Consider the following 26,873-nt stretch of genomic DNA (forward strand, 5'->3'; position numbering starts at 1 on the left):
TAAATACCTAACTAATCACACATAATTACATATACACAGAATGAATCATACCTTGATTACAAATTATATCATGAAGGAAAACGTCCCTAGCGGAGGGAACAGATATGACAGCTAGTTACACAAAGAAAAGGGGCTGGGTTTTAGTGAAAGCGTGGGAAGACTGAGGAACAAAGGGAGAAGCGATGTCTCTATCGTAAATACAGTATCTTATGCATTCTAAATTACAGCCCATTTGGAAAAGGAAAATGCAATACATATTTACTCTGAGCTGTGCTTCGGTAGGTTGGTGGGAGATGGAAGGCCGTGTTGCCCAACCAAGTCCTTTGTCTTTGAAGAATGTCTCTGGTGGTAAATTGGATACGTTGTAGTAACGTCGTTGTTAGGTAGACGGGATACTCTCTGTTCTTTCCTAGCCCACGTTTGTTGCTGCTGTTGCTAACTCAACGGCTAGGAGGTATCACTTCTGTAGTTCAAAGTTCATACCATTCGCAACCAAAGCTCATTCTGAGGTTGGCTTAGTTCTGTAGTTGACATGTTAGTCCTTTTAACGTATGGACCGTCGTCCTCACATCCTCGGAACAGCAGATTACATTTTCGTCAAGGCTTTATACAGTGGTGCGAGAAGGGTGTGTTTGAAACGTTTTATAACCCGTGTCTCTTCACAGGGGCGGGCCACTGATTGAGCCGAGCCCTAACCTTATGAAAACCCAAATCTCTCATTTGTAAGCTAAAATTACATTTAATCTCTTCACCAATAATTTTATATTCCAACATTTAAATTGAACAACAATTCCATGTGAATCCGATAACTACTATGTGCAGACTTTCCACTGTAGAGTTTATGTCATCCTATTATTGATGAGAATATCTCAGATGACAACTGAACTGACATCATATTCATTAAGTACCACCGCATATGTTCAATTGGTCAGATTACCAGAATATAGTTAATTTCCCCCCACCTTCTGATGTTCCCAGAATCTCTGTTAACCAAAGGATTTTCAAATGTCACATCAGTAGGTTAGAGAGAGGAAAAGGGGGGGAGAGGTATTTATGACGGTCATAAACCTACCCCCAGGCCAACGTTATGACAATACTAATATATAAACTCAACAAAAAAAGAAATGTCCTCTCACTGTCAACTGCGTTTATTTTCAGCAAACAACTGAGACATAAACCGAACAAGTTCCACAGACATGTGACTAACATAAATTGAATAATGTGTCCCTGAACAAAGAGGAGATCAAAAGTAACAGTCAGTATATGGTGTGGCCACCAGCTGCATTAAGCACTGCAGTGCATCTCCTCCTCATGGACTGCACCAGATTTGCCAGTTCTTGCAGTGAGATGTTTTCCCACTCTTCCACCAAGGCACCTGCAAGTTCCCGGACATTTCTGGGGGGAATGGCCCTAGTCCTCACCCTCCGATTCAACAGGTCCCAGACGTGTTCAATGGGATTGAGATCCGGGCTCTTCGCTGGCCATGGCAGAACACTGACATTCCTGTAATGCAGCAAATCACGCACAGAATGAGCAGTATGGCTGCTGGCATTGTCATGCTGGAGGGTTGTGTCAGGATGAGCCTGCAGGAAGGGGACCACATGAGGGAGGAGGAAGTCTTCCCTGTAACGCACAGCTTTGAGATGGCCTGCAATGACAACAAGCTCATACCGATGATGCTGTGACACACTGCCCCAGACCATGACGGACCCTCCACCTGCAAATCGATCCCGCTCCAGAGTACAGGCCTCGGTGTAACGCTCATTCCTTAGATGATTAACACAAATCCGGCCATCACTCCTGGTGAGAAAAAAACGCGACTCGTCAGTGAAGAGCACTTTTTGACAGTTCTTTCTGGTCCAGCGACGGTGGGTTTGTGCCCGTAGGCGACGTTGTTGACGGTGATGTCTGGTGAAGACCTGACTTACAACAGGCCTACAAGCCCTCAGTCCAGCCGTTCTCAGCCTATTGTGGACAGTCTGAGCACTGATGGAGGGATTGTGCATTCCTGGTGTAACTCAGGCAGTTGTTGTTGCCATCCTGTACCTGTCCCGCAGGTGTGGTGTTCGGATGTACCGATCCTGTGCAGGTGTTGTTACACGTAGTCTGCCACTGCGAGGATGATCAATTGTCCATCCAGTCTCCCTCTAGCGCTGTCTTAGACGTCTCACAGTATAGACATTGCAATTTATTGCCCTGGCCACATCTGCAGTCCTCATGCCTCCTTGCAGCATGCCTAAGGCAGATTCACGCAGATGAGCAGAGACCCTGGGCATCTTTCCTTTGGTGTTTTTCAGAGTCAGTAGAAAGGCCTCTTTTGAGTCCTACATTTTCATAACTATGACCTTAATTGCCTCTGTCTGTAAGCTGTTAGTGTTTTTATGACCGTTCCACGGGTGCATGTTCATTAACTATTCATGGTTCATTGAACATGCATGGGAAACAGTGTTTAAACCCTTTACAATGAAGATCTGTGAAGTTATTTGGATTTTTACAAATTGTCTTTGAAAGACAGGCTCCTGAAAAAAGGAAGTTTATTTTTTTGCTGAGTTTATATATATATATACACTGCTCAAAAAAATAAAGGGAACACTAAAATAACACATCCTAGATCTGAATGAATGAAATATTCGTATTAAATACTTTTTTCTTTACATAGTTGAATGTGCTGACAACAAAATCACACAAAAATGATCAATGGAAATCAAATTTATCAACCCATGGTCTGGATTTGGAGTCACACTCAAAATTAAAGTGGAAAACCACACTACAGGCTGATCCAACTTTGATGTAATGTCCTTAAAACAAGTCAAAATGAGGCTCAGTAGTGTGTCTGTATGACCTTCCTACAACGCCTGGGCATGCTCCTGATGAGGTGGCGGATGGTCTCCTGAGGGATCTCCTCCCAGACCTGGACTAAAGCATCCGCCAACTCTTGGACAGTTTGTGGTGCAACGTGGCGTTGGTGGATGGAGCGAGACATGATGTCCCAGATGTGCTCAATTGGATTCAGGTCTGGGGAACGGGCGGGCCAGTCCATAGCATCAATGCCTTCCTCTTGCAGGAACTGCTGACACACTCCAGCCACATGAGGTCTAGCATTGTCTTGCATTAGGAGGAACCCGGGGCCAACCGGGGCCAACTTGCCAATCTTGGTGTTCTCTGGCAAATGCCAAACGTCCTGCACGGTGTTGGGCTGTAAGCACAACCCCCACCTGTGGACGTCGGGCCACCCTCATGGAGTCTGTTTCTGATCGTTTGAGCAGGCACATGCACATTTGTGGCCTGCTGGAGGTCCTGCTGCTGGGTTGTTGCCCTCCTACGGCCTCCTCCACGTCTCCTGATGTACTGGCCTGTCTCCTGGTAGTGCCTCCATGCTCTGGACACTACACTGACAGACACAATACTTTGAGATCTGGAGACTGGCTTGGCCACTCCAGGACCTTGAAAAAAAATCCTACAATGTGATTTTCTGGATTTTTTTTCCTCATTTTGTCTGTCATAGTTGAAGTGTACCTATGATGAAAATGATAGGCCTCTCATCTTTTTAAGTGGGAGAACTTGCACAATTTGTGACTGACAAAATACTTTTTTGCCCCACTGTATGTTGAGCAGGTGTTTCATGACAGGGTGTCACGTCTGATGCAGATGCAGTTGAGCTTATTTCTCAAGTCAGTTGTTCGAATGGAGCTAGGAGTGTTCATGTTTCCAAGTTTCAAACATGTTCTCAAATGCCATTGAAATGGCAGCAGCGATATGAGAACCAGCACATTCTTGAGCATGAAATATGGCTTTCCTCAGTACGAAATCCTCATTGACCCACTGTGCTGTCAGACTCGTAATGCTCATGGGGCTGATATCGCTGGTCCAATTGTCCGTGGTGAAGCTAATAGCAGTGACTCCCATAGCAAGTAGCTCATGGATGTGAGTTTCAACAATGCTGTGTAACTCCGGTAGGGCAACATCTGAAAAATAGCGCCTACTTGGTCGTGAGTACCGGTGCTCGATCAGTCGGCGAAAGCCAACATCATCCACGACGGAGAACGGTTGATTGTCAAGGGCCATGAATTCCATTATCTTGGCATTAATGGATTTCACCTTTGAGTTGTCTCTCTGAAATGTTCTTACTCTTTCAAATGACTGCTCGATCCACACAGCAGACATTGTGGGCTAGGTTAGGAATGCTGTGTTGCACGCTATATTCTTTGTGGCGTCATTACGTCATGTACCTACGTTATATAGGTATGCACGGTAGCTTTGACATCGGTTTTGCACATCGCCGTTAAACTAGACATCGGGCCAATGCAAAATAAGTTGCATCAGCTCAGGCTAAAGCTATGTCAGCTAGCAATAGCATAGAACAGTTTGTGCATGCTATGGAAAAACAGGGCCTCCATGTTAAGCAATCACGAGCACAGTCAGAACAAAGACAGGCCGCTCGCTCAACCAGCAGCAGACAAAGACTTGTGGAAAAACACACAAACCAAAGAGGTGCCCTGCATTTAGTGTTGAGTGTAAAAGGTGTGGAAAGAGAAATCACTTTGCAGCTGTGTGTAGGTCAGGGACAGATGTTGCTCTTGTTGAAACAGAGGTTAGGGAAGTGGACATGTTGTTCATAGGTGCAGTGACACAAGCACACGAGATGCTGGCTGGCACACAAACTGCGTATAGGGGGACAGACAGTCAACTTTAAGTTAGACATAGAAGCTGAAGCTAATGTGTTCGCACAAGCAATAGCAGAAAAATTGTCCAAGCAATTGAAAGTGAAAGAGACTGAGACTGTACTCGTAGCCTATGGAGGCACCCGCATCAAACCAAAGGGCATCATGACATTGCAAGTGCACACGCGGCACAAACAAGCCCATCTACAGTTCTATGTTACAGATGCATCTGACACACCACTGCTAGGCAGAGAGGCATGTGTGCAGCTTGACCATATATGAAAAGTTGCAAGAGTTGCATGCTATGCTCCACCTTGCATCTGTGTTTAAAGGACTTTGTGAGTTTTCAGGCCAACACCACATTTACATTGATCCAAAAGTCCCTCCTGTTGTTCATGGATGTAGGAAAATCACATATGCTGTGCTTGACAGGCTGAAAGAGACATTGGACATTCAAGAGCAGAGGGGTGTGGTCAGCAAAGTAACCAAACCATCAGCGTGGGGTAGCAGCCTATTCCTAACAGAAAATTAAAATGTCTCTCTTAGGGTGTGTCTGGAACAAGGCCATACAGCACCAACACTTCTCCATTCCCACCTCAGAGGATGTGCAATGCAAGAAGATCTTCACTATCATAGATGAGAAGGAGGGGTATTGGCAAATAAAGCTGAATGAGGAATCAGCTGATCTCTGCACATTCAATACCATACCGGTTTCATCGCTTACCTTTTTTGCATAAAAAGGCATTTCAGCAGATTAACTTAGTTATGGTGACATTCATGGTGTCTATGTAATTGCAGATGACATAATAATTGCAGCAGCCACCAAAGAAGAGCATGGCCACATTCTACAGCAGGTGATGGACAGAGCTATCTGTCTGAATGTGAAGTTAAATGCTGAGAAGATATATTACATGGTAAGTGAAGTACATCATCAGTGCAGACAGGGTTAAAGCAGACATCTCCAAGGTGACAGCAATCACACAGATTCCCCTACCAGAAGACAGAAAATATCTACAGAGGTTACTGGATATGACACGTTTCCTAACCCAGTTTAACCAAGATGAAGCCACGCTCACTGCACCACTCAGAATGCTCCTCAGGAAGGACATGGCATGGCAGTGGCACCCAGAACTACAAGCAGCACTGGAGAGACTGAAAAAAGCCATCTCCACTACGGCGCTGCTGAAATTCTTCCAATTCACAGGAAGAGATTGAAATACAAGCGGATGCATCCAAAGATGGAGTTGGAGCTGTTCTGATGCAAAGTTAACAGCCTATAGCCTTTGCATCCAGAGCTCTGTCTGGGGCAAAACAAAATTATGCCCAGATAAAAAAAGAACTCCTGGCAATCGTGTTCGCACTGAAGAGGTTTCACCAGTATGTCTATAGTGTCCCGGTCAGTTCAATCTGACCGCTAACCGCTTGAGGCTATAACCACCAGGCTTATTGGAAAGGCGCCTGCCTGTCTTCAAAGGATGCTCCTTCAAATACAGAAATATGACATTCACATCGTCTACACCCCAGGTAAAAGACATGTTAATAGCAGACACGCTATCCAGAGATGTACCCCAGACTGCCACACATGAAGTGTGACCTCAGTGACGAGAAAGTAATTTATGCAGTCTCCACACATCAGCCACTGGAGGGTGCTGTTATGCAACAGCTGAGAGCAGTCACAGATGCAGACAGTGAGATGTAGCTGCTGAGGAACCTACACAGAGATGGATGGCCACACAAGAAGAAAAGTGCACCACTGAAAGTGGAAACCTGTTGGCACATCAGAGACTCTCTTTACATTGAAGATGTACTGCTCATGGTAAACAAAGGTATTATCATTCCCAAAGACTTTTTAGAACTGAGGTACTTAAGAGGCTCCACATTGCACATCAGGGCAGTCAACGCTTCTTAGCGCATGCCAGAGCTCTCATGTATTGGCCAGGCCTCACTGAAGATGTCCGAATGACGGTTGAATCGTGCACTTCCTGGCAAAAAAAAAACGCCCAGCAACCGAAAGGAACCACTCCTACCACACACAGTGGCTGACATTCCATGGCAAAAAATCGCTGTTGATATCTTTGAGTTCCAAGGGCGCTCATTCCTTCTGATAGTGGACTACTACTCCAAATATCCAGACGTGCTGTCGGACAAGACATCAGGTACTGTCATAGCAAAGTTTAAAGCTGTGTTTGCTAGACATGGTATTGCAGCTGAACTGATTGCAGATCATGTACCCTTTTCAAGTGCTGAGATGGATCATGTTTGCAAAAGAGTGGGGTTTCAAAATCATTCATTCTAGTCCAGGGTTTCCCCAGTCAAAGGGAATGGCTGAGAGGACCATTAAGTCAGTGAAAAACATGCTCACGTCGACAGCACAGACAGGTGTTGACCCTCACACAGCTCTACTGAACCTGAGAAACACACCTGTCACGGGTCTGCAGTACTCTTCTGCTCAGCTACTCATGGGACATGTCCTACGCTCCGACCAACCTACAAGTAAAGCAGCCCTTCAGCCATAAATGTCCAGCATGGCTTGAAACGCAGATAGCTGCAGCAGAAGACAATCTATGACAAAACAGCGTCACCACTTCCTTCGTTTCGGGAGGGAGAGAGAGCGTGCATGGAGAGGTACAAAAGGATGGCAGCCAGAAACAGCGGTCAGAATCAGAGATGAACCTTGATCATAAGATATCATCACACCTGCAGGAGCTCGCTACAGCTGAAACAGAAAGCTCCTCAGACCTGACAGAACAGCCAGGTATAGGGCTAACAAAGAAGTCACAATCACTGACTCAGACCAGGAGGTCGAAGAGGAAACACAAAGACACAAATGAACACAGACAGAACATGACAAATGACAGAACACCAGAACCCTCTCATAGAGAATCACACCAGTCAATGCACCAGAGTAGGCAGGTGCACTAAATTATCAGTGAGGCTACAGGACTATGTCCTTGAGTGAGTCAGGGGTAAAACCTGGTATTGTAAGTGAAACTAGACCACCACCTACCTTTGACGCAGTATTAAAAATACTATATTCTTCTTAAAAAGTTATGTTTACTTGCAAGCTCTAGCTAAGGGGGGGGGGGGATGTAATATTTTTTTAACCTTCATTTAACTAGGTAAGTCAGTTAAGAACAAATTCTTATTTACAATGACAGCCTAGGAACATTGGGTTAACTGCCTTGTTCAGGGGCAGAACAACAGATTTTTACCCTGTCAGCTCAGGGATTTGATCTGGCAACCTTTCAGATACTGGCCCCACGCTCTAACCACTAGGCTACCTGCCACCCCATCATCTTTAATGATAGTCCATAACTCCCTTGTATTTAACAGACAATCAGTATCACTTGAGATTGAAGGTCAAGGAGATATGTAAATTAGCTGTCTTGCAGTTTGAAGTTTACCTGCGTGAACAGTGTTAATCGTTACCATGCTTTGGATATAAAGCTAAAAGTAACAATACTTCAGTCTCCATTGTCAAGTTCATTCTACCGTGCCATCTAGAGCACGACAGGCATTATACTTAGGCTGATTAGAAATCCTCATGATTTTGTTTAATGATTTTCAATTTGAGCGTCATTATTTCGATATAGTCTACACTTTCTCGTTCTGAACTTGTAACTTGTTGTGGCTTTGCGACAATGATCAAGAGCAGCTGCTCACCGATTTGACAGCTCCAACACAGTTACACCTCCTGAGTCACGACACCGCTAAAACGTTAGCTCTGCAGGTGTCGGCTATTGTCGGTTAATGCTTGATCTGATTGAATCTAGGTCAAGGTGTGTTTCACAGGACAGACTAGTTCCAATGACTACACAGTCTAAAAAACACAAATGATGCATGTTATGGGTTACATCATTAGAATAATCCAATTGAGGACTTTGGCTTTACAAATCCATTTAATTCATTTGGGAGGCATTCTTCCCAAGGACGCATGACCGGTAATGCTGTTAGTGAATGCTGATACACTAAACAGTTACATACATCAGGCTAGGTGCTCACCTTTACTGCAAGGTAGAGGACAGACTACTCATGTATTCTACTACATTAAATGTGTACTGTCTTTGGGTGTGTGCCAGCGGGCCAGATTACTGTCCACATTATGAGACAAAAGTCCATAGAGAATCACCAGCGCATATAACCTGCAATTAACTCATTTTGCTGAAAACCCCCTGTGAACATAAAAAGCAACAAATCCCCTTTGGATTATGCTTCTTCCCCATGCATGGTGTTTCTATAGTGAAATAAGCTTTGGGAGTCTCATAATGGATTGTTAGAATCTCTTTAGGGTGATGCCCTCCCTATGGGTTGAATGGAGGACAGATGAAAGAGAACTGATCCCTCTCTCTGCATGGCATAAATCCCTTGGTGAGAGATGGGGTTTGTATGGGGCAGAGTTGATGCAATACTATGGGGAGGTGGCAGTATCGAGCCTGAGGCAATAGAGAGAGAAAACAGTAGCCCTCCGGGACTACCCCCCCTTGATGACCACTGATGAAAGTCCTTCACTGTTGTGTAGCGTGTTTACACTGAGACAAATCCATGTCACATATCCTTGAATGTAGCCCATTACAGGTTTTGAGCCACATATACCACAAAACAAATTGTGGTTGTTGAATGACAGAATCCAGCTCTGAGACACTGTGTATTGTGTTTACCTTTAATTAACTAGGCAAGTCGGCTAAGAACAAATTCTTATTTACAATGACTGCCTACCCCGGGCCAAACCCTAACCCAAACAAAGCTGGGCCATTTGTGCACTGCCCTATGGGACTCTCAATCACAGCCAGTTGTGATACACCCTGGAATTGAACCAGGGTCTGTTGTAATGCCTCCAGCACTGAGATGCAGTGCCTTAGACCATTGTGCCACTCAGGAGCTAGTCTACTTGGACAAGACCTTACATGCTGGCTGCTGTTTATGTTCCTTCCCTCACAGAGCAGTGGTAGTTTATTTGGACTGGGGTCTTGGGTCAATTATGTATATAAACCCTGGATTGCTGATGCTATGTATTGGCCACTAAGAGGCTTTGAAGCCCCCGGTCGGCCATATTGGCACTCCCCAGTAGGCGTCGTCCTCTATAGGAACGGATGGAATTGCACAGTATTTCAATTAAATGTTTAAAGGACAAAATAACATGTATTTAAGTATTTTTTTTGTAGTGGGGACAGTAACATTAGTCATCTAGAAAAAATGATACCAAGATGGAGGCACGGGGGCTTCAACACAGTGCCCCCTATCAGTTATCTAGTGTATATATAAATCATTGGGTTAAACCTGTGTTTGGAGCTGTCAGTCCGTGGGGTAGGTATGTCCTCCCTTACTTTACTTCCTGGCTGTTTGTTTGTCATCACAGTGCCGTGGCTGCCTTGACCTCTCTAACCCCTCTGGGCATGAGAGATCCAATGGTTTGATCCCTCCATTCTCACAAAAACTGTTAAATCTTCTTGGATTGATGAGGAATAGAAAAATGGTATGGTTGAGAGGGATGAGGCAAAAGGTATGGCAATTAAGCCCGGTAACCCAACGGATTGGCCTAACTAATATGCAAATTAAGAAATCATGTGACTGAACTAAATAGAAAGAAAAATAAACTATACTATGAAACAAAGATAAATTATATAAAGAATGATAGTAAAATGCTTTGGGGCACCTTAAATGAAATTTTGAAGAAAAAAAAAGCCAACTCGGCTCCTTCATTTATTGAATCAGATGGCTCATTCATCACAAAGCCCACTGATATTGCAAAGCACTTTAATGACTTTTTCATTGGCAAGATAAGCAAACTTAGGGATGACATGCCAGAAACAAATGTTGACACTACACATCCAAGTATATCGGACCAAATTATAAAAGACAAGAATTGTACTTTTGATTTCCATAAAGTCAGTGTGGAAGAGGTGAAAAAATGATTGTCTCAACAATGACAATGACAAGCCAATCAACAATGACAAGCCACCGGGGTCTGACAATCTGGATGGTAAATTACTGAGGATAATAGCAGACAATATTGCGACTCCTTTTTGCCACATCTTCAATTTAAGCCTACTAGAGAGTGTGTGCCCTCAGGCCTGGAGGGAAGCTACAGTCATTCCGCTACCCAAGATTAGTAAAGCCTCCTTACCTGGCTCAAATAGCCGACCAATCAGCCTTTTACCAACCCTTTTGAATTGTGTTTAACCAGATGCAATGCTATTTCACAGTAAACAAATTGACAACAAAATTTCAGCATGCTTATAGGGAAGGACACTCAACAAGCACAGCACTTACACAAATGACTGATGATTGGCTGAGAGAAATTGGTGATAAAATTATTGTGGGGGCTGTCTTGTTAGACTTCAGTGCAGCTTTTGACATTATCGATCATAGTCTGCTGCTCGAAAAAATTGTGTTATGGCTTTACAGCCCCTGCTATAATGTGGATAAAGAGTTACTTGTCTAACAGAACACAAAGGGTGTTCTTTAATGGAAGCCTCTCAAATATAATCCAGTTAGAATCAGGAATTCCCCAAGGTAGCTGTTTTAGGCCCCTTGCTTTTTTCAATTTTTACTAACGACATGCCACTGACTTTGAGTAAAGCCAGAGTGTCTATGTATGCAGATGACTCAACACTATACTTGTCAGCTACTACAGTGACTGAAATGACTGCAGCACGCACCAAAGAGCTGCAGTTAGTTTCAGAGTGGGTAGCAAGGAATAAGTTATCCCTAAATATTTCTAAAACTAAAGCATTGTATTTGGAACAAAACACTCACTAAACCTCAACTAAATCTTGTAATAAATTATGTGTAAACTGAGCAAGTTGAGATGACCCTAGACTGTAAACTGTCATGGTCAAAACATATTGATGCAGTAGTAGCTAAGATGGGGAGAAGTCTGTCTATAATAAAGGGGTGCTCTGCCTTCTTAACAACACCATCAACAAGGCAGGTCCTACAGGCCGTAGTTTTGTCGCACCTTGACTACTTTTCAGTTGTCACAAAAAAGGACTTTGCAATTGGCTCAGAACAGGGCAGCACGGCTGGCCCTTGGATGTAAACAGAGAGCTAATATTAATAATATGCATGTCAATCTCTTCTAGCTGAAAGTGGAGGAGAGTGACTTCATCACTACTTTTATTTATGAGAGGTTGAATGCACCGGGCTATCTGTCTAAACTACTGGTACACAGCTCGGACACCCATGCATACCCCACAAGACATGCCACGAGGTCTCTTCACAGTCCCCAAGTCCAGGACAGACTATGGGAGGCAAACAGTACTATATAGAGCCATGACTACATGGAACTCTATTCCACATCAAGTAACTGACACAAGCAGTAAATTTGATTAAAATAAACAGATTAAAAAAACACCTTATGGAACAGCGGGGACTGTGAAGCAACACACACATTGGCACAGGCACATGCACACACACACACACAAAAAACATCTGTAAATGTGAAATATGTAAATGTATTGTAATGTTTTTAAAATTGTATCAACTGCCTTAATTCTGCTGTACCCTAGGAAGAGTAAGCAGCAGCTAATGGGGATCCATAATAAATACAAATAAAGACAATATTAGCTGGAAGTTAACCACACCTGTTCTCAAAATGTCATCCTTGTCTGCACACAAAAAAGAGACACCAATGAAGGAGATGTATGGGAAAATGGCCAAGAATATGGAACACACACTCTGAAGAAAAAATACTTAGATACAGTAGCCTACATTGTAAATTAAGGGTAAGTATTTCCATAATATCAATTAGCAGGAAACAGTCCAAGTCCAACTAAGTTGGCAGCCCTCTCTGGGAGCATGTCATAGTAAAGAACTGGTTGAGCTGATAATTCAAACACACTCACACAGTTTTCTTTACTTGCTGACAGATTCCAACATGGTTCTCAGCTCTCTGACTGAAACAGTCTCCAAACATCTTCTCCATTCAAAATAGTGTCAAAGACACAACAACCGATAAAATCAGTTAATAATAAATACATTGTGCAGAAGCTCATACCATATTATGGATACCAGATCATGTTTATTCGTACCTATGTTAGAAATGATTAACAATGAGTAAATCTGGACAAACATTTTGAAATTTTCAAAGATCGATCACACATATACATACCTATCTATTGCTCCATCTGCCAATGCGTGTCAGCCAACCTTAGCAGCAAATCAAAAAGGCAGGCAAGTGGCTTACTCCAAGGAAAACACCCTTATCAGACTTTGGAAGTGATTCAATATCCACCCTCTCCAGCATGAAAGACTCCTTTGGCTCTGAGACAACCTGCTGTGTCTGTCTGTGGGGTCTGTAGTGCCAGGTAACACTCAGCTTATGCAAATACTTCCTCTTCCTCGCTCTGTCTCACTCACCCTCCCTCTCTCTTTCTAGCACTCTCTCCTCCTCACCTACTCTCTCTCTATCATGCACACTCAGTCACTTATACAGCCCAATAAATGGTCATTGGGGATACATGGGGATGTTGATTCTCTAAAGGGGGATGTGACACAGAACATTTAACCCATTTTATAACCCAAATAATCACAACTACTATGTGTTAGACCAGAAACCTGTGCTGCTCTAGGAATGCCCAACTTAATACCCATTACACATGATACATTATGACTGCTATGTATGAATACTGGCTATAGGGGTTTAAAACATTAGGAAATTATTGGAAGAGGACATACTACATTGCATATACTATGACCTGCCATACAGGTCAATTAAATGGCCAAGCTTAACTTTCCATTTAGAATACAGAGAATTCATTAAGCACTGTCTAATCTTCCACTACTTAAGTGAGTAACCTTTATCTAAATTGCATTAAACCAGCTTAAGGTTTTAGCAGCTCTTCTTGGCATTGGTTGCTCTGTGCTGTACACAAACATTAGATTCTGAGCATGTACAGTACAGAGAAGTGACATGAATGGGCTGAACCTCTCTTTTCATTGGTCTGAACACAGTCACCTTACTGTGTTTACATCCTTTTTAAAGCTGCTTTATTAGGCTGCCCAACATAGTGGACAGCTGCTTCTCTACTGAATGACAAATATACTTTCATATTTGTATATCTTTGTCTTCCTATTAGAGCTCATTGTACAATTTAATTGTAGGCTCCTAGAAAACAAAGATACACTGTCTTCAGACCTACTGCCCTCGAGTTCATGTCCTCTGGCTCCAGTCATCACTGTTACTTACCAACAAAGGAAAATACCATTAACTATCACTAGTGACTAATGATAATCTCATTAGGACTCCTAAGCTCCTGATTTGATTTTATCACTTAACGCGCAACAGGAGTGTGAACAACAGGTGGAATTATAGGTTGTAGTGTAGCCAGAGTTTCTCATTCAGCTGTTATATAGTGACATAAGTCAGAGGGATAAATCACTATTAAAATCATCTCACTGTGATGGAGCAGCAGTGAGCAGGAAGAGACTCCAGGGATTTTCCGTTTCTCGAAGCTCAAGTAATTTATTAAACCCAACCATACACATCAGGCCCTCAAAGCTAGGGACTGCAAACACAGTTGCACTTCTACATTATGGTATCCTTCCGCTCCTGGAGGACTTATGTTGTGTTCAGAAGTGGGAAAATCGGAAAATAGTACAACTTGTAAACTGGGAGCAATGAGTGTGCATTCACATGCCTTCAACTCATTGAGAACACCAATTGGCTGATGGCAAACAAGCTGTAGGCTGTACTTTCAGTTTATGGTTATCATGCTTGTAAACAAAAGGAGTTCAAAACATGTTAGATGGCTTTTTCTAAATGTTTTGTTGCCTTAAACTGCAGAAAATGCTGTTAGAGGTAATTTCCTTAGTACTGTATGTGACATCAGCATTCAGCATGTGGGAGAAGTCGGAGCTCAGATGGTAGACAAGTTTCCCACTAGTAATTAGCAGTTGGAGGGGTGTTCAAGTGGACTTTTCCCAGTCCTATGCTGGTATTTGAAAAGTCACCTAAAGCGTGAGAGGAATACTGATGCTGAGGGTTCATAATGAGGATGACTGGCTACTATTCTGAACTGTGTGGTGAGCTTTCTGGCACCCAGAGCTGCTGAGGCATCACCCAAGTGATGTTCCACAGAGTGAAAGAAGTCGAGTGGCTATAAGAATCAGGCTGGTTCCCAGACTTGCCCTCAACAAGATCAGCAGCAGACTCCATCTACCATCCTGACCAGCTCTCTCCACTCAAGCCATGAACTGACCAACTCCATCTTCAGAGGATACAGCTTTTAAAGACTTGGCCTCTATTGGCTGACCTGTCATGATTGCTCATTTGTTTGCTAAAAGCGATTAACTAGATGTTATGAACACAGAATTATATTTGAGATTCCTGAAGAACATGCTCAGTCACAGATCAGCTCTCTGATCTCACATCCCTTCAGCCTTGCGTGTACCCATATTGGCCCAAACTCCAATAAATACACACTTAAATTTGTCCATACTGTACGCTGCTTGGTCCCCAGATGATTTCAGTGTGACTGGAATAGTTGTGTTGCACTAGAATTGCCCTCAAATGACAGCTCTGGCACACTGTCCCTAATGCCCACTAACGAATGAGGCAAGTAGCTACCCTTCCAATGGGATCCCATTAGACTGAAAATAAGGCGGTTATTGGATGAGGCTTTGGGATGAGCTGTTCTCCTCAGTTAGCCAATTCCACTCTTACCGACCTGCCAAATCCATTTAGCTGGGGTAGGGGTTAAATGGGGGTAACCCTAAACCCGCGGTCCATTAAGGACCCATCTGGACCCTAGCCATGGCCCTGTCAACCCCTAAAACAACATCTCATTAATGTGCCAATCCAACCCTCACCCAGCAGTGAGGGTGTGGCTAACAAGGACAGAGGTAACATTTGTATTCTGAGTTAGATTTGAACAAACAAGGGCTAGAACCTTGTACCGGAAGAAATCGCTCCATTCCGCAACACTGCAATGTTTCCATAAGAGACAAAACAATTGGATAGGTAGACGCACTTTATTCCTAAAACAGAAGCTGCACCATCTGTAGCGGCACACATTTATATGTACACACATATACACACAATTCTCTAAATCTGTCATATAAAATATATAATCTGACAACCTGTACCTCATATCCCATTTATCTGAATGCATTGAATTACTGTGCAACAGACTCCGCCACTTTGGCTGAGCTGTAAATCATGTCCACTCAAAAGGAGGGGATATAAATGCCCAGCCTACTTAAATCTGTACATCAGGGCAATACCCTTTGAAAAAATAATACTCTAAAAGTGGCCTACAGCAAATTCACTTGAGCGGGTTTTGGTTTTGTAATTGAGAAAATTACTTTACATTTTAAACCAATTCCTTTTAAAGTGAAATGGCAATACACAACCTTTAGATGTTTATATATATATAAAAGATAAAGAAATACAAATGACATTTAAAAACTTACAATAAATAATATATATATGCAGGCATTTCATTAAGATAAAATTTTAATCAGAAGATTGAAATCTAAGATTATTAAAAAGACTATTCTTCTTTATGAAAAGTCCCTTATCATCCAAAATGGACACTTGGCATTTGATTGATAGGCTAGGACACCTCCAGTGCTGCCATGGAGAAGCAGGCTGGGGGGGAGATATTCCTTATGGCCATGCCCCCAACCTGCAGTGTTGAGGATCCATCCACTTCAGGGAATCCCCTACCATTTGTTTCATGATGAGGTCCATAGATCCCCCTTGATATCCTTGTTCAGAGCATGTTCATGATAAAGTTGTACATCTGGTTGAGCACCACAAAGTGAACAGGCAGACAGGAGCGCCGGTCCTGAGTGGCAGGGTCACATGTCAGCCAGGAGAGGGCGTTGTACTGCTCCAGCACAAACCTTTCAGGGGAAGAGAGCACATCACTAGGTATAACTAAATATACATTCAATTCACCCCTTTTTTCTGCCTATCAAATCAATGTATTGCCCATTTGTTATTTCATATGGCTTCCATTCCATTTGAGCAGTGTACCTGAGCACATCTGAGGTGTGGTTGGAGTCCAGAGGGTGGGAGTGTTTGCTGTGGAGGAGCTCGTCTGATTGGACCGAGGACACGTGGAGGTGCAGGGAGGCCTGGGGAGGGACGACAGAAGGTCAGCTAGAAGAACACCTGAACATCACACCAGTTACATTAGAAAAGGGAACCATTCAAATGACAGGACTCCTGATCAAGTACACATTTAAGTAAAGCATAAATGTGATGCTGAGTTTTAGGACCCGAGAAGAACTTAAGCCTTTGCGAGCAGGTTAACTGTCAGAGGAGCGGTAGATGGGTACCTTGAGGAACAGTGGGCACTGGTTCTGTGCCTGGGGGCAGGCTGACCAGAACCAGTCAGGTAGGGGGCCAGCCTTGGCAGTGGAGATGAAGTAGCCCAGAGCCATAGGCTGCTGCAGGATGTTCAGGGCCTCCTCATGGGACTCCATACGGTCTGTGCTTTGGCCCTGGAACACACAGGGACACCACCAATCCTTATTCAACCCTCATTTACCAGTCGTCAGGTAAGCATACTCCTGCTGGTAGTGTTGTGGAGGGGCAGAGAGGGGCTTACCTTGCTGCCGTCTCCCCCCTGGTGATAGTGTCCACCCGGGGAGTGAACAGGGGAGGTGGTGGGGGAGTTAGGCAGGATGTTGATGAGGTCAGGGTCCACCATGTCGTTATCAAACAGGTCAAAGATGCCCATCCCATCTGAACCATCTATGGAGAGCGATAAACACAAAGAGTCATTCAATACTATATCCCAGTAGCTTAGACAGAGAGCTGCTCTGTCTCCCTGTTTCGGGTAACGTCGCCCTGTGTAGAGCCAGACTACAGCCAGAGCCTAGAAATGCATCAACATCTACAGTGTGTGTGTGTGTGTTACTGACCAGGGTTTATGGGGTTGAAGGCGATGTCTAGGTTCTGTTCGGTGGTGCCGTTGTTCACCTGCACCATGGCCGAGGTGGGGAACACCAGGATGTGGGTGCAGGACGTGTCCTGAGGAGTGCTCAGCTGGGACGTCTGCATGTTCAGAGTGGTGCTGCGACCGAACACTGAGCCTGTCGACACAGAGTCTACACACAGCAGAGAGAGGGGTTACCACGATACAGACATCAAAAACATTTCAGGAAACTCAGTGGACTCAGACGGGGGAAGCAAGGGCGCATTGTGCTGCCATCACTCAAGGTTCAACTTTTGTTCGTTTTTACCTGGCATGATGACAAAGGAGCCTTGAGGCTCCATGGCGACCAGGCAGGCGCTGAGGATGCTGGGTGTGTCTGCGGCAGAGATGCCACACATCCTGCAGGTCTCCTTGAGGCGCTTGCTGAGAGACTGCAGGTTCCTTCTGCTCAGTAGAATACTCCAATCTGGAAAACAGAGGGAGATGTCATCAGTCAGGGCACAACAATAAATATATTGAACAAAAATATAAATGCAATACGTGACAATTTCAAAGATTTTACTGAGTCACAGTTCATATGAGGCAATCAGTCAATTGAAATAAATTCATTGGGCCCTAATCTATGGATTTTACATGACTGGGAATACAGATATGAATCTGTTGGTCACAGACACCTTCAAAAAAAGGTAGGGGCGTGGTTCAGAAAACCACTTCAATGGCTGTGCGAAGTTGCTGGATATTGGCGGGAACTGGAACATGTTGTACACGTTGATCCAGAGCATACCAAACATGCTTAAAGGGTGACATGTCTGGTGATTATGCATGCCAGGGAAGAACTGGGACATTTTCTACTTCTAGGAATTGTGTACAGATACTTGCGAACATGGGGCCGTACATTATCAAGCTGAACAATGAGGCGATGGTGGCGGATGAATGACACGACAATGGGCCTCAAGATCGTCAAATCAAATCAAATCAAATTTTATTTGTCACATACACATGGTTAGCAGATGTTAATGCGAGTGTAGCGAAATGCTTGTGCTTCTAGTTCCGACAATGCAGTAATAACAAGTAATCTAACTAACAATTCCAAAACTACTGTCTTGTACACAGTGTAAGGGGATAAAGAATATGTACATAAGGATATATGAATGAGTGATGGTACAGAGCAGCATAGGCAAGATACAGTAGATGGTATCGGGTACAGTATGTACAAATGAGATGAGTATGTAAACAAAGTGGCATAGTATAGTATAAAGTGGCTAGTGATACATGTATTACATAAGGATACCGTCGATGCTATAGAGTACAGTATATCCGTATGCGTATGAGATGAATAATGTAGGGTAAGTAACATTTATATAAGGTAGCATTGTTTAAAGTGGCTAGTGATATATTTACATCATTTCCCATCAATTCCCATTATTAAAGTGGCTGGAGTTGAGTCAGTGTCAGTGTGTTGGCAGCAGCCACTCAGTGTTAGTGGTGGCTGTTTAACAGTCTGATGGCCTTGAGATAGAAGCTGTTTTTCAGTCTCTCGGTCCCAGCTTTGATGCACCTGTACTGACCTCGCCTTCTGGATGATAGCGGGGTGAACAGGCAGTGGCTCGGGTGGTTGATGTCCTTGATGATCTTTATGGCCTTCCTGTGACATCGGGTGGTGTAGGTGTCCTGGAGGGCAGGTAGTTTGCCCCCGGTGATGCGTTGTGCAGACCTCACTACCCTCTGGAGAGCCTTACGGTTGAGGGCGGTGCAGTTGCCATACCAGGCGGTGATACAGCCCGCCAGGATGCTCTCGATTGTGCATCTGTAGAAGTTTGTGAGTGCTTTTGGTGACAAGCCGAATTTCTTCAGCCTCCTGAGGTTGAAGAGGCGCTGCTGCGCCTTCTTCACGATGCTGTCTGTGTGAGTGGACCAATTCAGTTTGTCTGTGATGTGTATGCCGAGGAACTTAAAACTTGCTACCCTCTCCACTACTGTTCCATCGATGTGGATAGGGGGGTGTTCCCTCTGCTGTTTCCTGAAGTCCACAATCATCTCCTTAGTTTTGTTGACGTTGAGTGTGAGGTTGTTTTCCTGACACCACACTCCGAGGGCCCTCACCTCCTCCCTGTAGGCCGTCTCATCGTTGTTGGTAATCAAGCCTACCACTGTTGTGTCGTCCGCAAACTTGATGATTGAGTTGGAGGCGTGCGTGGCCACGCAGTCGTGGGTGAACAGGGAGTACAGGAGAGGGCACAGAACGCAACCTTGTGGGGCCCCAGTGTTGAGGATCAGCGGGGAGGAGATGTTGTTGCCTACCCTCACCACCTGGGGGCGGCCCGTCAGGAAGTCCAGTACCCAGTTGCACAGGGCGGGGTCGAGACCCAGGGTCTCGAGCTTGATGACGAGCTTGGAGGGTACTATGGTGTTGAATGCCGAGCTGTAGTCGATGAACAGCATTCTCACATAGGTATTCCTCTTGTCCAGATGGGTTAGGGCAGTGTGCAGTGTGGTTGAGATTGCATCGTCTGTGGACCTATTTGGGCGGTAAGCAAATTGGAGTGGGTCTAGGGTGTCAGGTAGGGTGGAGGTGATATGGTCCTTGACTAGTCTCTCAAAGCACTTCATGATGACGGATGTGAGTGCTACGGGGCGGTAGTCATTTAGCTCAGTTACCTTAGCTTTCTTGGGAACAGGAACAATGGTGGCCCTCTTGAAGCATGTGGGAACAGCAGACTGGTATAGGGATTGATTGAATATGTCCGTAAACACACCGGCCAGCTGGTCTGCGCATGCTCTGAGGGCGCGGCTGGGGATGCCATCTGGGCCTGCAGCCTTGCGAGGGTTAACACGTTTAAATGTCTTACTCACCTCGGCTGCAGTGAAGGAGAGACCGCATGTTTTCGTTGCAGGCCGTGTCAGTGGCACTGTATTGTCCTCAAAGCGGGCAAAAAAGTTATTTAGTCTGCCTGGGAGCAAGACATCCTGGTCCGTGACTGGGCTGGGTTTCTTCCTGTAGTCCGTGATTGACTGTAGACCCTGCCACATGCCTCTTGTGTCTGAGCCGTTGAATTGAGATTCTACTTTGTCTCTGTACTGGCGCTTAGCTTGTTTGATAGCCTTGCGGAGGGAATAGCTGCACTGTTTGTATTCGGTCATGTTACCAGACACCTTGCCCTGATTAAAAGCAGTGGTTCGCGCTTTCAGTTTCACACGAATGCTGCCATCAATCCACGGTTTCTGGTTAGGGAATGTTTTAATCGTTGCTATGGGAACGACATCTTCAACGCACGTTCTAATGAACTCGCACACCGAATCAGCGTATTCGTCAATGTTGTTATCTGACGCAATACGAAACATCTCCCAGTCCACGTGATGGAAGCAGTCTTGGAGTGTGGAGTCAGCTTGGTCGGACCAGCGTTGGACAGACCTCAGCGTGGGAGCCTCTTGTTTTAGTTTCTGTCTGTAGGCAGGGATCAACAAAATGGTTGTTTCGTGTCACTGTATATCTGTGCATTGAAATTGCAATCGATAAAATGCAATTGTGTTTGTTGTCCACAGCTTATGCCTGCCCATACCATAACCCCATCACGGGGCTCTCTGTTCACAACGTTGATATCAGCAAACCACTTGTCCACACGACGCAATACACCCCTCCCGAGTGTCATCTGCCAGGTACGGTTGAAACAGATTCATCTGTGAAGAGCACACTTCTCAAGCGTGCCAGTGGCCATCGAAGGTGAGCATTTGCCCACTAAAGTCGGTTACAATGCAGTCCGGTCAAGACCCCGGTGAGGACGAAGAGCAATCAAACGAGCTTCCTTGAAATGTTTTCTGAGTTTGTGCAGAAATTCTTTGGTTGTGCAGATCCAGTTTTATCAGCTGTCCGGATGGCTGGTCTCAGGTGATGCCAGAGGATGGGATGTAGAGATCCTTGGCTGGAGGACATTTCTACAGTCAACATGCCAATTGCAGACTCCCCCAACTTGAGACATCTGTGGCATTGTGTTGTGTGACAAAACTGAACATTTTAGTGACCTTTTATTGTCCCCAGCAGGGGTCTTTTGGATCATCAAGGTATATGCAAGGACTAGCCAAATCTTACCTCATTTGCACACACTGTATATAGACTTTTCTATTGTGTTATTGACTGTACATTTGCTTATCCCATGTGTAACTCTGTGTTGTTTGTGTCGCACTGCTTTGCTTTATCTTGGCTAAGTCGCAGTTGTTGAGAACAAGTTCTCATTTACTGGCCTACCTGGTTAAATAAGAAAAAAAAGTGCACCTGTGTAATTATTATGCTGTTTAAATCAGTTAATATGCCACACCTGTCAGGTGGATGGATTATCATGGCAAAGGAGAAATGCTCATTAACAGGGACGTAAACAACAAAATGGAGAGAAATAAGCTTTTTGTGCATGTGAAAAATGTCAGATCTTTTATTTCAGCTCATGAAACATGGGACCAACATTTAACATGTTAGGCTTATATTTTTTGTTCAGTGTATATCTCCCCCGTCTGGTGGAGTTTGGACTAGTGTGGCATACCTCGTAACTCTCCGTGGCCCATTCTGCCCAGGCGGCCAATCACCACCCTCCAGGGCAGTGATGTCACCTGCACCAAGCCTAGACACCACTCCCACAGCTTCTGCAGGCCCAGTCGTCTGGCTGAACCCTTTTTCCTCCGAGCCCTGGACAGAGGACACAACAAACAGTCACGAAAGAGAAAGATACCTGAATTGAATTTGTTTGCATGTCAAGTGTCTACCATTTGGCAAGTTGTGTGTGTGTGTGTGTGTGTGTGTGTGACTGACCTGTTAGGCACATCGATGCTGATGATGCATGTCTCCAGAAGCTCTCCTGATTGGTCAGTACAGGAGGCTAGGAGCCAGCGCTGGTCATGCGACAGGCAGTAGCCCACAAACAACACATTGTACTTCTGAGAGGCCTCGCCAAACGTCTCCCCTAGCTCTGTCTGCTTGTCCTTGATGGGTGCCAGGATGAATGGTGGTGTGTACAGACGCAGACATTCTGGCCTCTGCACAGGTGTAAAAGTCAAAAGGTCATGGGTCAAACCAATGGTTCCTTATGTTTCACTTAGCAAGCTGTATTTAGTAAGCAATTGTCTTTATTCAACAGAGCAGTGGTCTCTTGGATCATCAAGGTATATGCAAGGACTAGCCAAAGACCAGGATGTTATATTAAACAGACCATTCACATTGTGACCGTTTCTAAAAACCGATCAGCAGTCTAAATCAATCCAGGAACAATATTTGTGAGGTTTTGTGCAGTTTCCTATGTGCGGTTTACCTCTGTGCTCCTCAGTGCCATGTCAATGGCCAGGCCTGGGCCGAAGCCCGTCAGAGCCTTGATGTTGGTGTTGCCGGGGAGGGGCCGTCTGCACTGCGTGAACACTGAGAAGGCCAGGGACTTGAGGTGCTGACCGTACAGATGGCGCTCCTCAATGCGCACAGGCTGCAACAGGTACTGACAGGGAATGATCTGACCAACACAACATATTGTTAGAAACAGCCTTTTTAAACACACCAACCCCCACAGGGGTTTGAGATAACTTGTCTGTAGAGCCAATGTGCTGAAGATAAATGTGAATGGTCTGCAGTCTGGCTACATGTGTCAAGTCCTCCATTACCTGCACAGACACACAGTTTCTGATGTGAGGCGGCAGGAACTGGAGCATCTCCACATAGCAGCGCAGCAGACCCAGCGTCCACACACTGGAGTGGGTGTCCCTCTCCCCGTCCTCGTAGCTGAAGGGGTCCACGATGTAAACCACAATGGACGGCGGGAATGTCACAGCATGGGACTCTCCGTCTGTAGGGACGCCCACCTTGTCTCTCTCCAATGTGCTGTAGAGAGAGCAGCAGTGGCGTCAAAGGTCCAACAGCCAATAACCAACTAGCTTTAAGTATTAAAGACATTTAGCAGGCCAAAGTCTGGTGCATAAAAATGGGAGAGATGGGTAAGGTGTTGCAGTCGTAATTCAACCTATTCCAAGTGTGAGTCAATTACAAATGTGGGGCTACAAGTGGTGCTACAGAAAATCATTTAAACTCCGTGTGACTAAACCTGAGGATGCAAGATGGTGGGGTTACATACGTCTCTACGGGCTCGGTGCTGGCCTGGGGCTGGTTGGCAGTTGGGCCATTCTCCCCTGCAGTCTGAGGACACGACTGGGGCCCATTCTGGGAGACGCTGCCCTGCAGGCCTGATGTCCCGTATGGTGTGTAGGAGCTGGGCTTGGCCGACGGCATTCCTACTCCCCCTATCCCTCCCATTGCCTGGGGGCCTGTGGAGGAGGGTGGGGTGCTGTTGGTGTTGGCAGGCTGGGCAGTGCTGCTGGAGCTCTGGGGACCTGAGGAGGGGGTGGTGGAGCTGGGGGACTGGGAGGAGGAGGACTGAGGGGAGGCCACAGTGGGGCCACGCTGGTTTAACAGAGAGCTGTCCAGAGACTGTCCAGCCAGGTATGGAGCTGAGGAGAGTAACAAATAAGTAAAGAAAAAGACAGCCAATGTCAAATATTAAACTCAACTCAGAAAATAACCAATAAATTACATCTGAATATTTGCTTCTTGTACAAGCCACATAAAAAATTATAAACCCAAAAGAGATCCCATCTCTTATTCAGTACAATCTCCTGAAATAGAAGATGGCAATCTAATGAAGACGTACCCAGGTCATGCCGGCACACTTGGGCATACAGTTTGAGTTTGCTGAAGGCTTCGCTGTTTCCGTTGCTGCTGGCCATCTTGAGGAACCAGTCACTGAGAGGCTGCTCTGCCCGGTTCCTGCCCTCTGCTGTACCAACCCGCAATATTCCATCTGTATGAGTCTTACAGATTGGTCTGTGCTGACCCAGTCGACAGGCCTGCAAAGAGGAAAAATATGGGTAAATGTATCATTGAAAAAATTAAAAAACATTTGTGTTTTATTAGACTATCGAGGTTGTCTATGTGCGTGAGAGTGTGTGTCCCCGCTTACCTCATACGCAGCCGTAAGGTCCTTGAAGAAGCTCTTAGCCCCACGGAGCAGAGCCTCATTCTCGGGACAGATGACTACATATCCCACGTCCCTGTGGGAGCCGAAGGGGTCCAGCAGCAGCTTTTCCCAGTAAGGCAGGCCGAAGGGCGACAGCACCACAAAGTCATACTCATACCCCACCAGGAAGGTAGGGATGGGAAGGGGCTCTGGAGACTCGTCAGTGCCTAATGGTTCAGAGAGGAGGGACAGTCAGACTCATTGCAGGAGTTGAGGGCGGCAGGTAACCTAGCGGAGAGGACCGCTGGGACAGTACCTGAAAAGTTCGCTGTTTGGAATCGACTAGGTGAAACAATATATTGATGTGCCCTTGAGCAAGGTACTTAGACCTATTTGCTCATGTAAGTCGCTCTGGATCAGAGCGTCTGCTAAATTACAGAAACAAAAAATAAATGTAGGTTGTCACATTAAACACTTGTTTCTGACCCAAACAATCATGATAAATCTATATGATCATTACATATTTAGAGCGCATGTGATACCAGGGATGGAAAATGCTTTGTGTAAACTTAAACCAGATATAAAGTATGTAGAAAAGATAATGGACCTATTTATTTTTATATAATATTATATTTGAGAACTACAATCACCAAAATAAAAGCTAGACAATAAGGGTGAACTCAATCTAATAGTATGGATTCTGTCATTATGTTTAAGCAAAAGAACACAGCATTAACAAAGTCAAAATTCATGGATTGCAGGAAATTATATTTCAAACGGCAAAGTTTTGTCAACTCCATGACAAAATGTAAAATTGAAGGAAATGTGCATTAAACTGCAAGATTCTCTCAGCTCCACGGTAAAACGTGGAGTAGAATAGCACAAAATGGGCCTTTTCTTCCAGTTCTCAGCTCCATAGAGACATTTATAGAATTGCAAGAATTCTATTCAATTCAGCCACACCAACAGGCCACCACCTAAGCCTGTTTTTGATCCAGAAAAAACCCTGTATCTTTATGTATTATTATTGCTTGATTTTTAAAGTCCTTGTGTTTACCGTAGGATCCCCTGCCGGCCATCTTGTGAAACTGCTGCCAGGTGAGAGGTCCCTGAACGCCCCAGGAACGTACGCTTCTCTTCTTCTGGATGGCATCTTGGAGTACAGGCTGAAGGGAGAGCAGCACCCGCAGCACGTCCTGAGAGAACAGCCTGCTCACTTCTGCAGCTGGAGGGGGAGACAAGAGGGTGAGAAGGCTCAGAATCATACATCTAACCAAGAAGACTGGGTTTTACATAAGAGGAGTAGGAAGAGAGAGGAAAATAAGTAAAGAGTAGGAGGGGAAACAAGTTTGTGCATTATCAATGAGTGAAGGAGCAGACTCACCTTTGCGTTTAGGCCAGTTGTGTAGACACGTGCTCTTAACCAGCACCTCGTCCACCTTGCCTCCTGACATGTTGTCCATGAACTGCCGGCCATGCTCCAGAGCCATGTAGCAGTCATTATAGCAGTCCCTCTCCTCTACCCGTAGAGAAGAGTGAGAGGGGCCGGAGGACAACGCCTTGGGATACTCCACCCCAGCCATGCGGGAGAATGGGTTGGTGCACTGGTCCTGCAGCAACAGGATGAGCTCGTCTGGGGGCCTCTCGGTGGGGTTGCCGGTCCTGTGAAGGGAGGCAGCGCGCAGCTCCTGGAAACGCCTCTCAGAGTCCCGGCCGGCGTCCGAGCCACGCCCCACCACGTCCAGCTCATCCTCCAGGAAGAGACCGGCCGAGCTGCCGTAGCGACGGTTGACCACAGCGCTGAAACCACAGGTGCAGGGGTACTGGGCCTCGCCGTTGTCGTTAAGATACACGCCCACATCAGCGCCACGGATGTTCATGTTGCACACGCACACGCAGCAGCTGTCAAAGTTACAGTCCTTGAAGAGGTTCATGACGGACTCGGAGAGGATGAGGGTGACGTAGAGGCTGTGGGCCTCAGGGATGGAGGGCACAGTGGCTGGCTCCACTGAGCTGAGAGGTCGGCAAGTAGAAGGGGTGGAGGCAGGCGAGTAGAGGTCAGAGTTGTCGTATTTGAGCGATCCCTGGACACTGGCAGGCCCTCTTGGGGTGCGTGGGGTACGGGGAGTGCGTGGGGTGGGGGCGGAGAAGCGGGGTGTGGCCGGGGAGGGCAGGATGCCCGTGCCGCTGTTGCTGGGTGGGGCACTGTTGGACATGAAGGGAGTGTGGGTCTGTGGTGTGTAGCTCTGGTAGTCTGGCTCCACACTGGGGATGTTACTGAAATAAGGAGACAACAGCACACACATTAAAACCCCTGACACATGTGGGTATATGAGACTTGCATA

The 26,873-nt window shown here is 45.5% G+C and overlaps 1 protein-coding gene across 2 annotated transcripts in view; it reads right to left on the reverse strand.

Moving 5' to 3' along the window:
- Window positions 1-15,618: 15,618 nt before the first annotated feature.
- LOC110503988 (mediator of RNA polymerase II transcription subunit 13-like) overlaps window positions 15,619-26,873 on the reverse strand; it is a 34,594-nt gene continuing 23,339 nt past the window's right edge. For both annotated transcript variants that reach the window (XM_036961322.1, XM_036961321.1), the window contains exons 16-30: window positions 25,913-26,805; window positions 25,586-25,753; window positions 24,532-24,755; window positions 24,223-24,418; window positions 23,650-24,022; window positions 23,183-23,399; window positions 22,843-23,034; window positions 22,347-22,570; window positions 22,081-22,223; window positions 17,856-18,014; window positions 17,535-17,720; window positions 17,219-17,364; window positions 16,947-17,111; window positions 16,642-16,742; window positions 15,619-16,508 (exon numbers count right to left, since the gene is read on the reverse strand). In XM_036961322.1, coding sequence (XP_036817217.1) covers window positions 16,376-16,508; window positions 16,642-16,742; window positions 16,947-17,111; window positions 17,219-17,364; window positions 17,535-17,720; window positions 17,856-18,014; window positions 22,081-22,223; window positions 22,347-22,570; window positions 22,843-23,034; window positions 23,183-23,399; window positions 23,650-24,022; window positions 24,223-24,418; window positions 24,532-24,755; window positions 25,586-25,753; window positions 25,913-26,805 — 3,520 coding nt within the window. In that variant the 3' untranslated portion in view covers window positions 15,619-16,375. The remainder of the gene's footprint in view (window positions 16,509-16,641; window positions 16,743-16,946; window positions 17,112-17,218; window positions 17,365-17,534; window positions 17,721-17,855; window positions 18,015-22,080; window positions 22,224-22,346; window positions 22,571-22,842; window positions 23,035-23,182; window positions 23,400-23,649; window positions 24,023-24,222; window positions 24,419-24,531; window positions 24,756-25,585; window positions 25,754-25,912; window positions 26,806-26,873) is intronic.

This window comes from Oncorhynchus mykiss, chromosome 24 (genome assembly GCF_013265735.2).
Source record: "Oncorhynchus mykiss isolate Arlee chromosome 24, USDA_OmykA_1.1, whole genome shotgun sequence".
Lineage (NCBI taxonomy): Eukaryota > Metazoa > Chordata > Actinopteri > Salmoniformes > Salmonidae > Oncorhynchus > Oncorhynchus mykiss.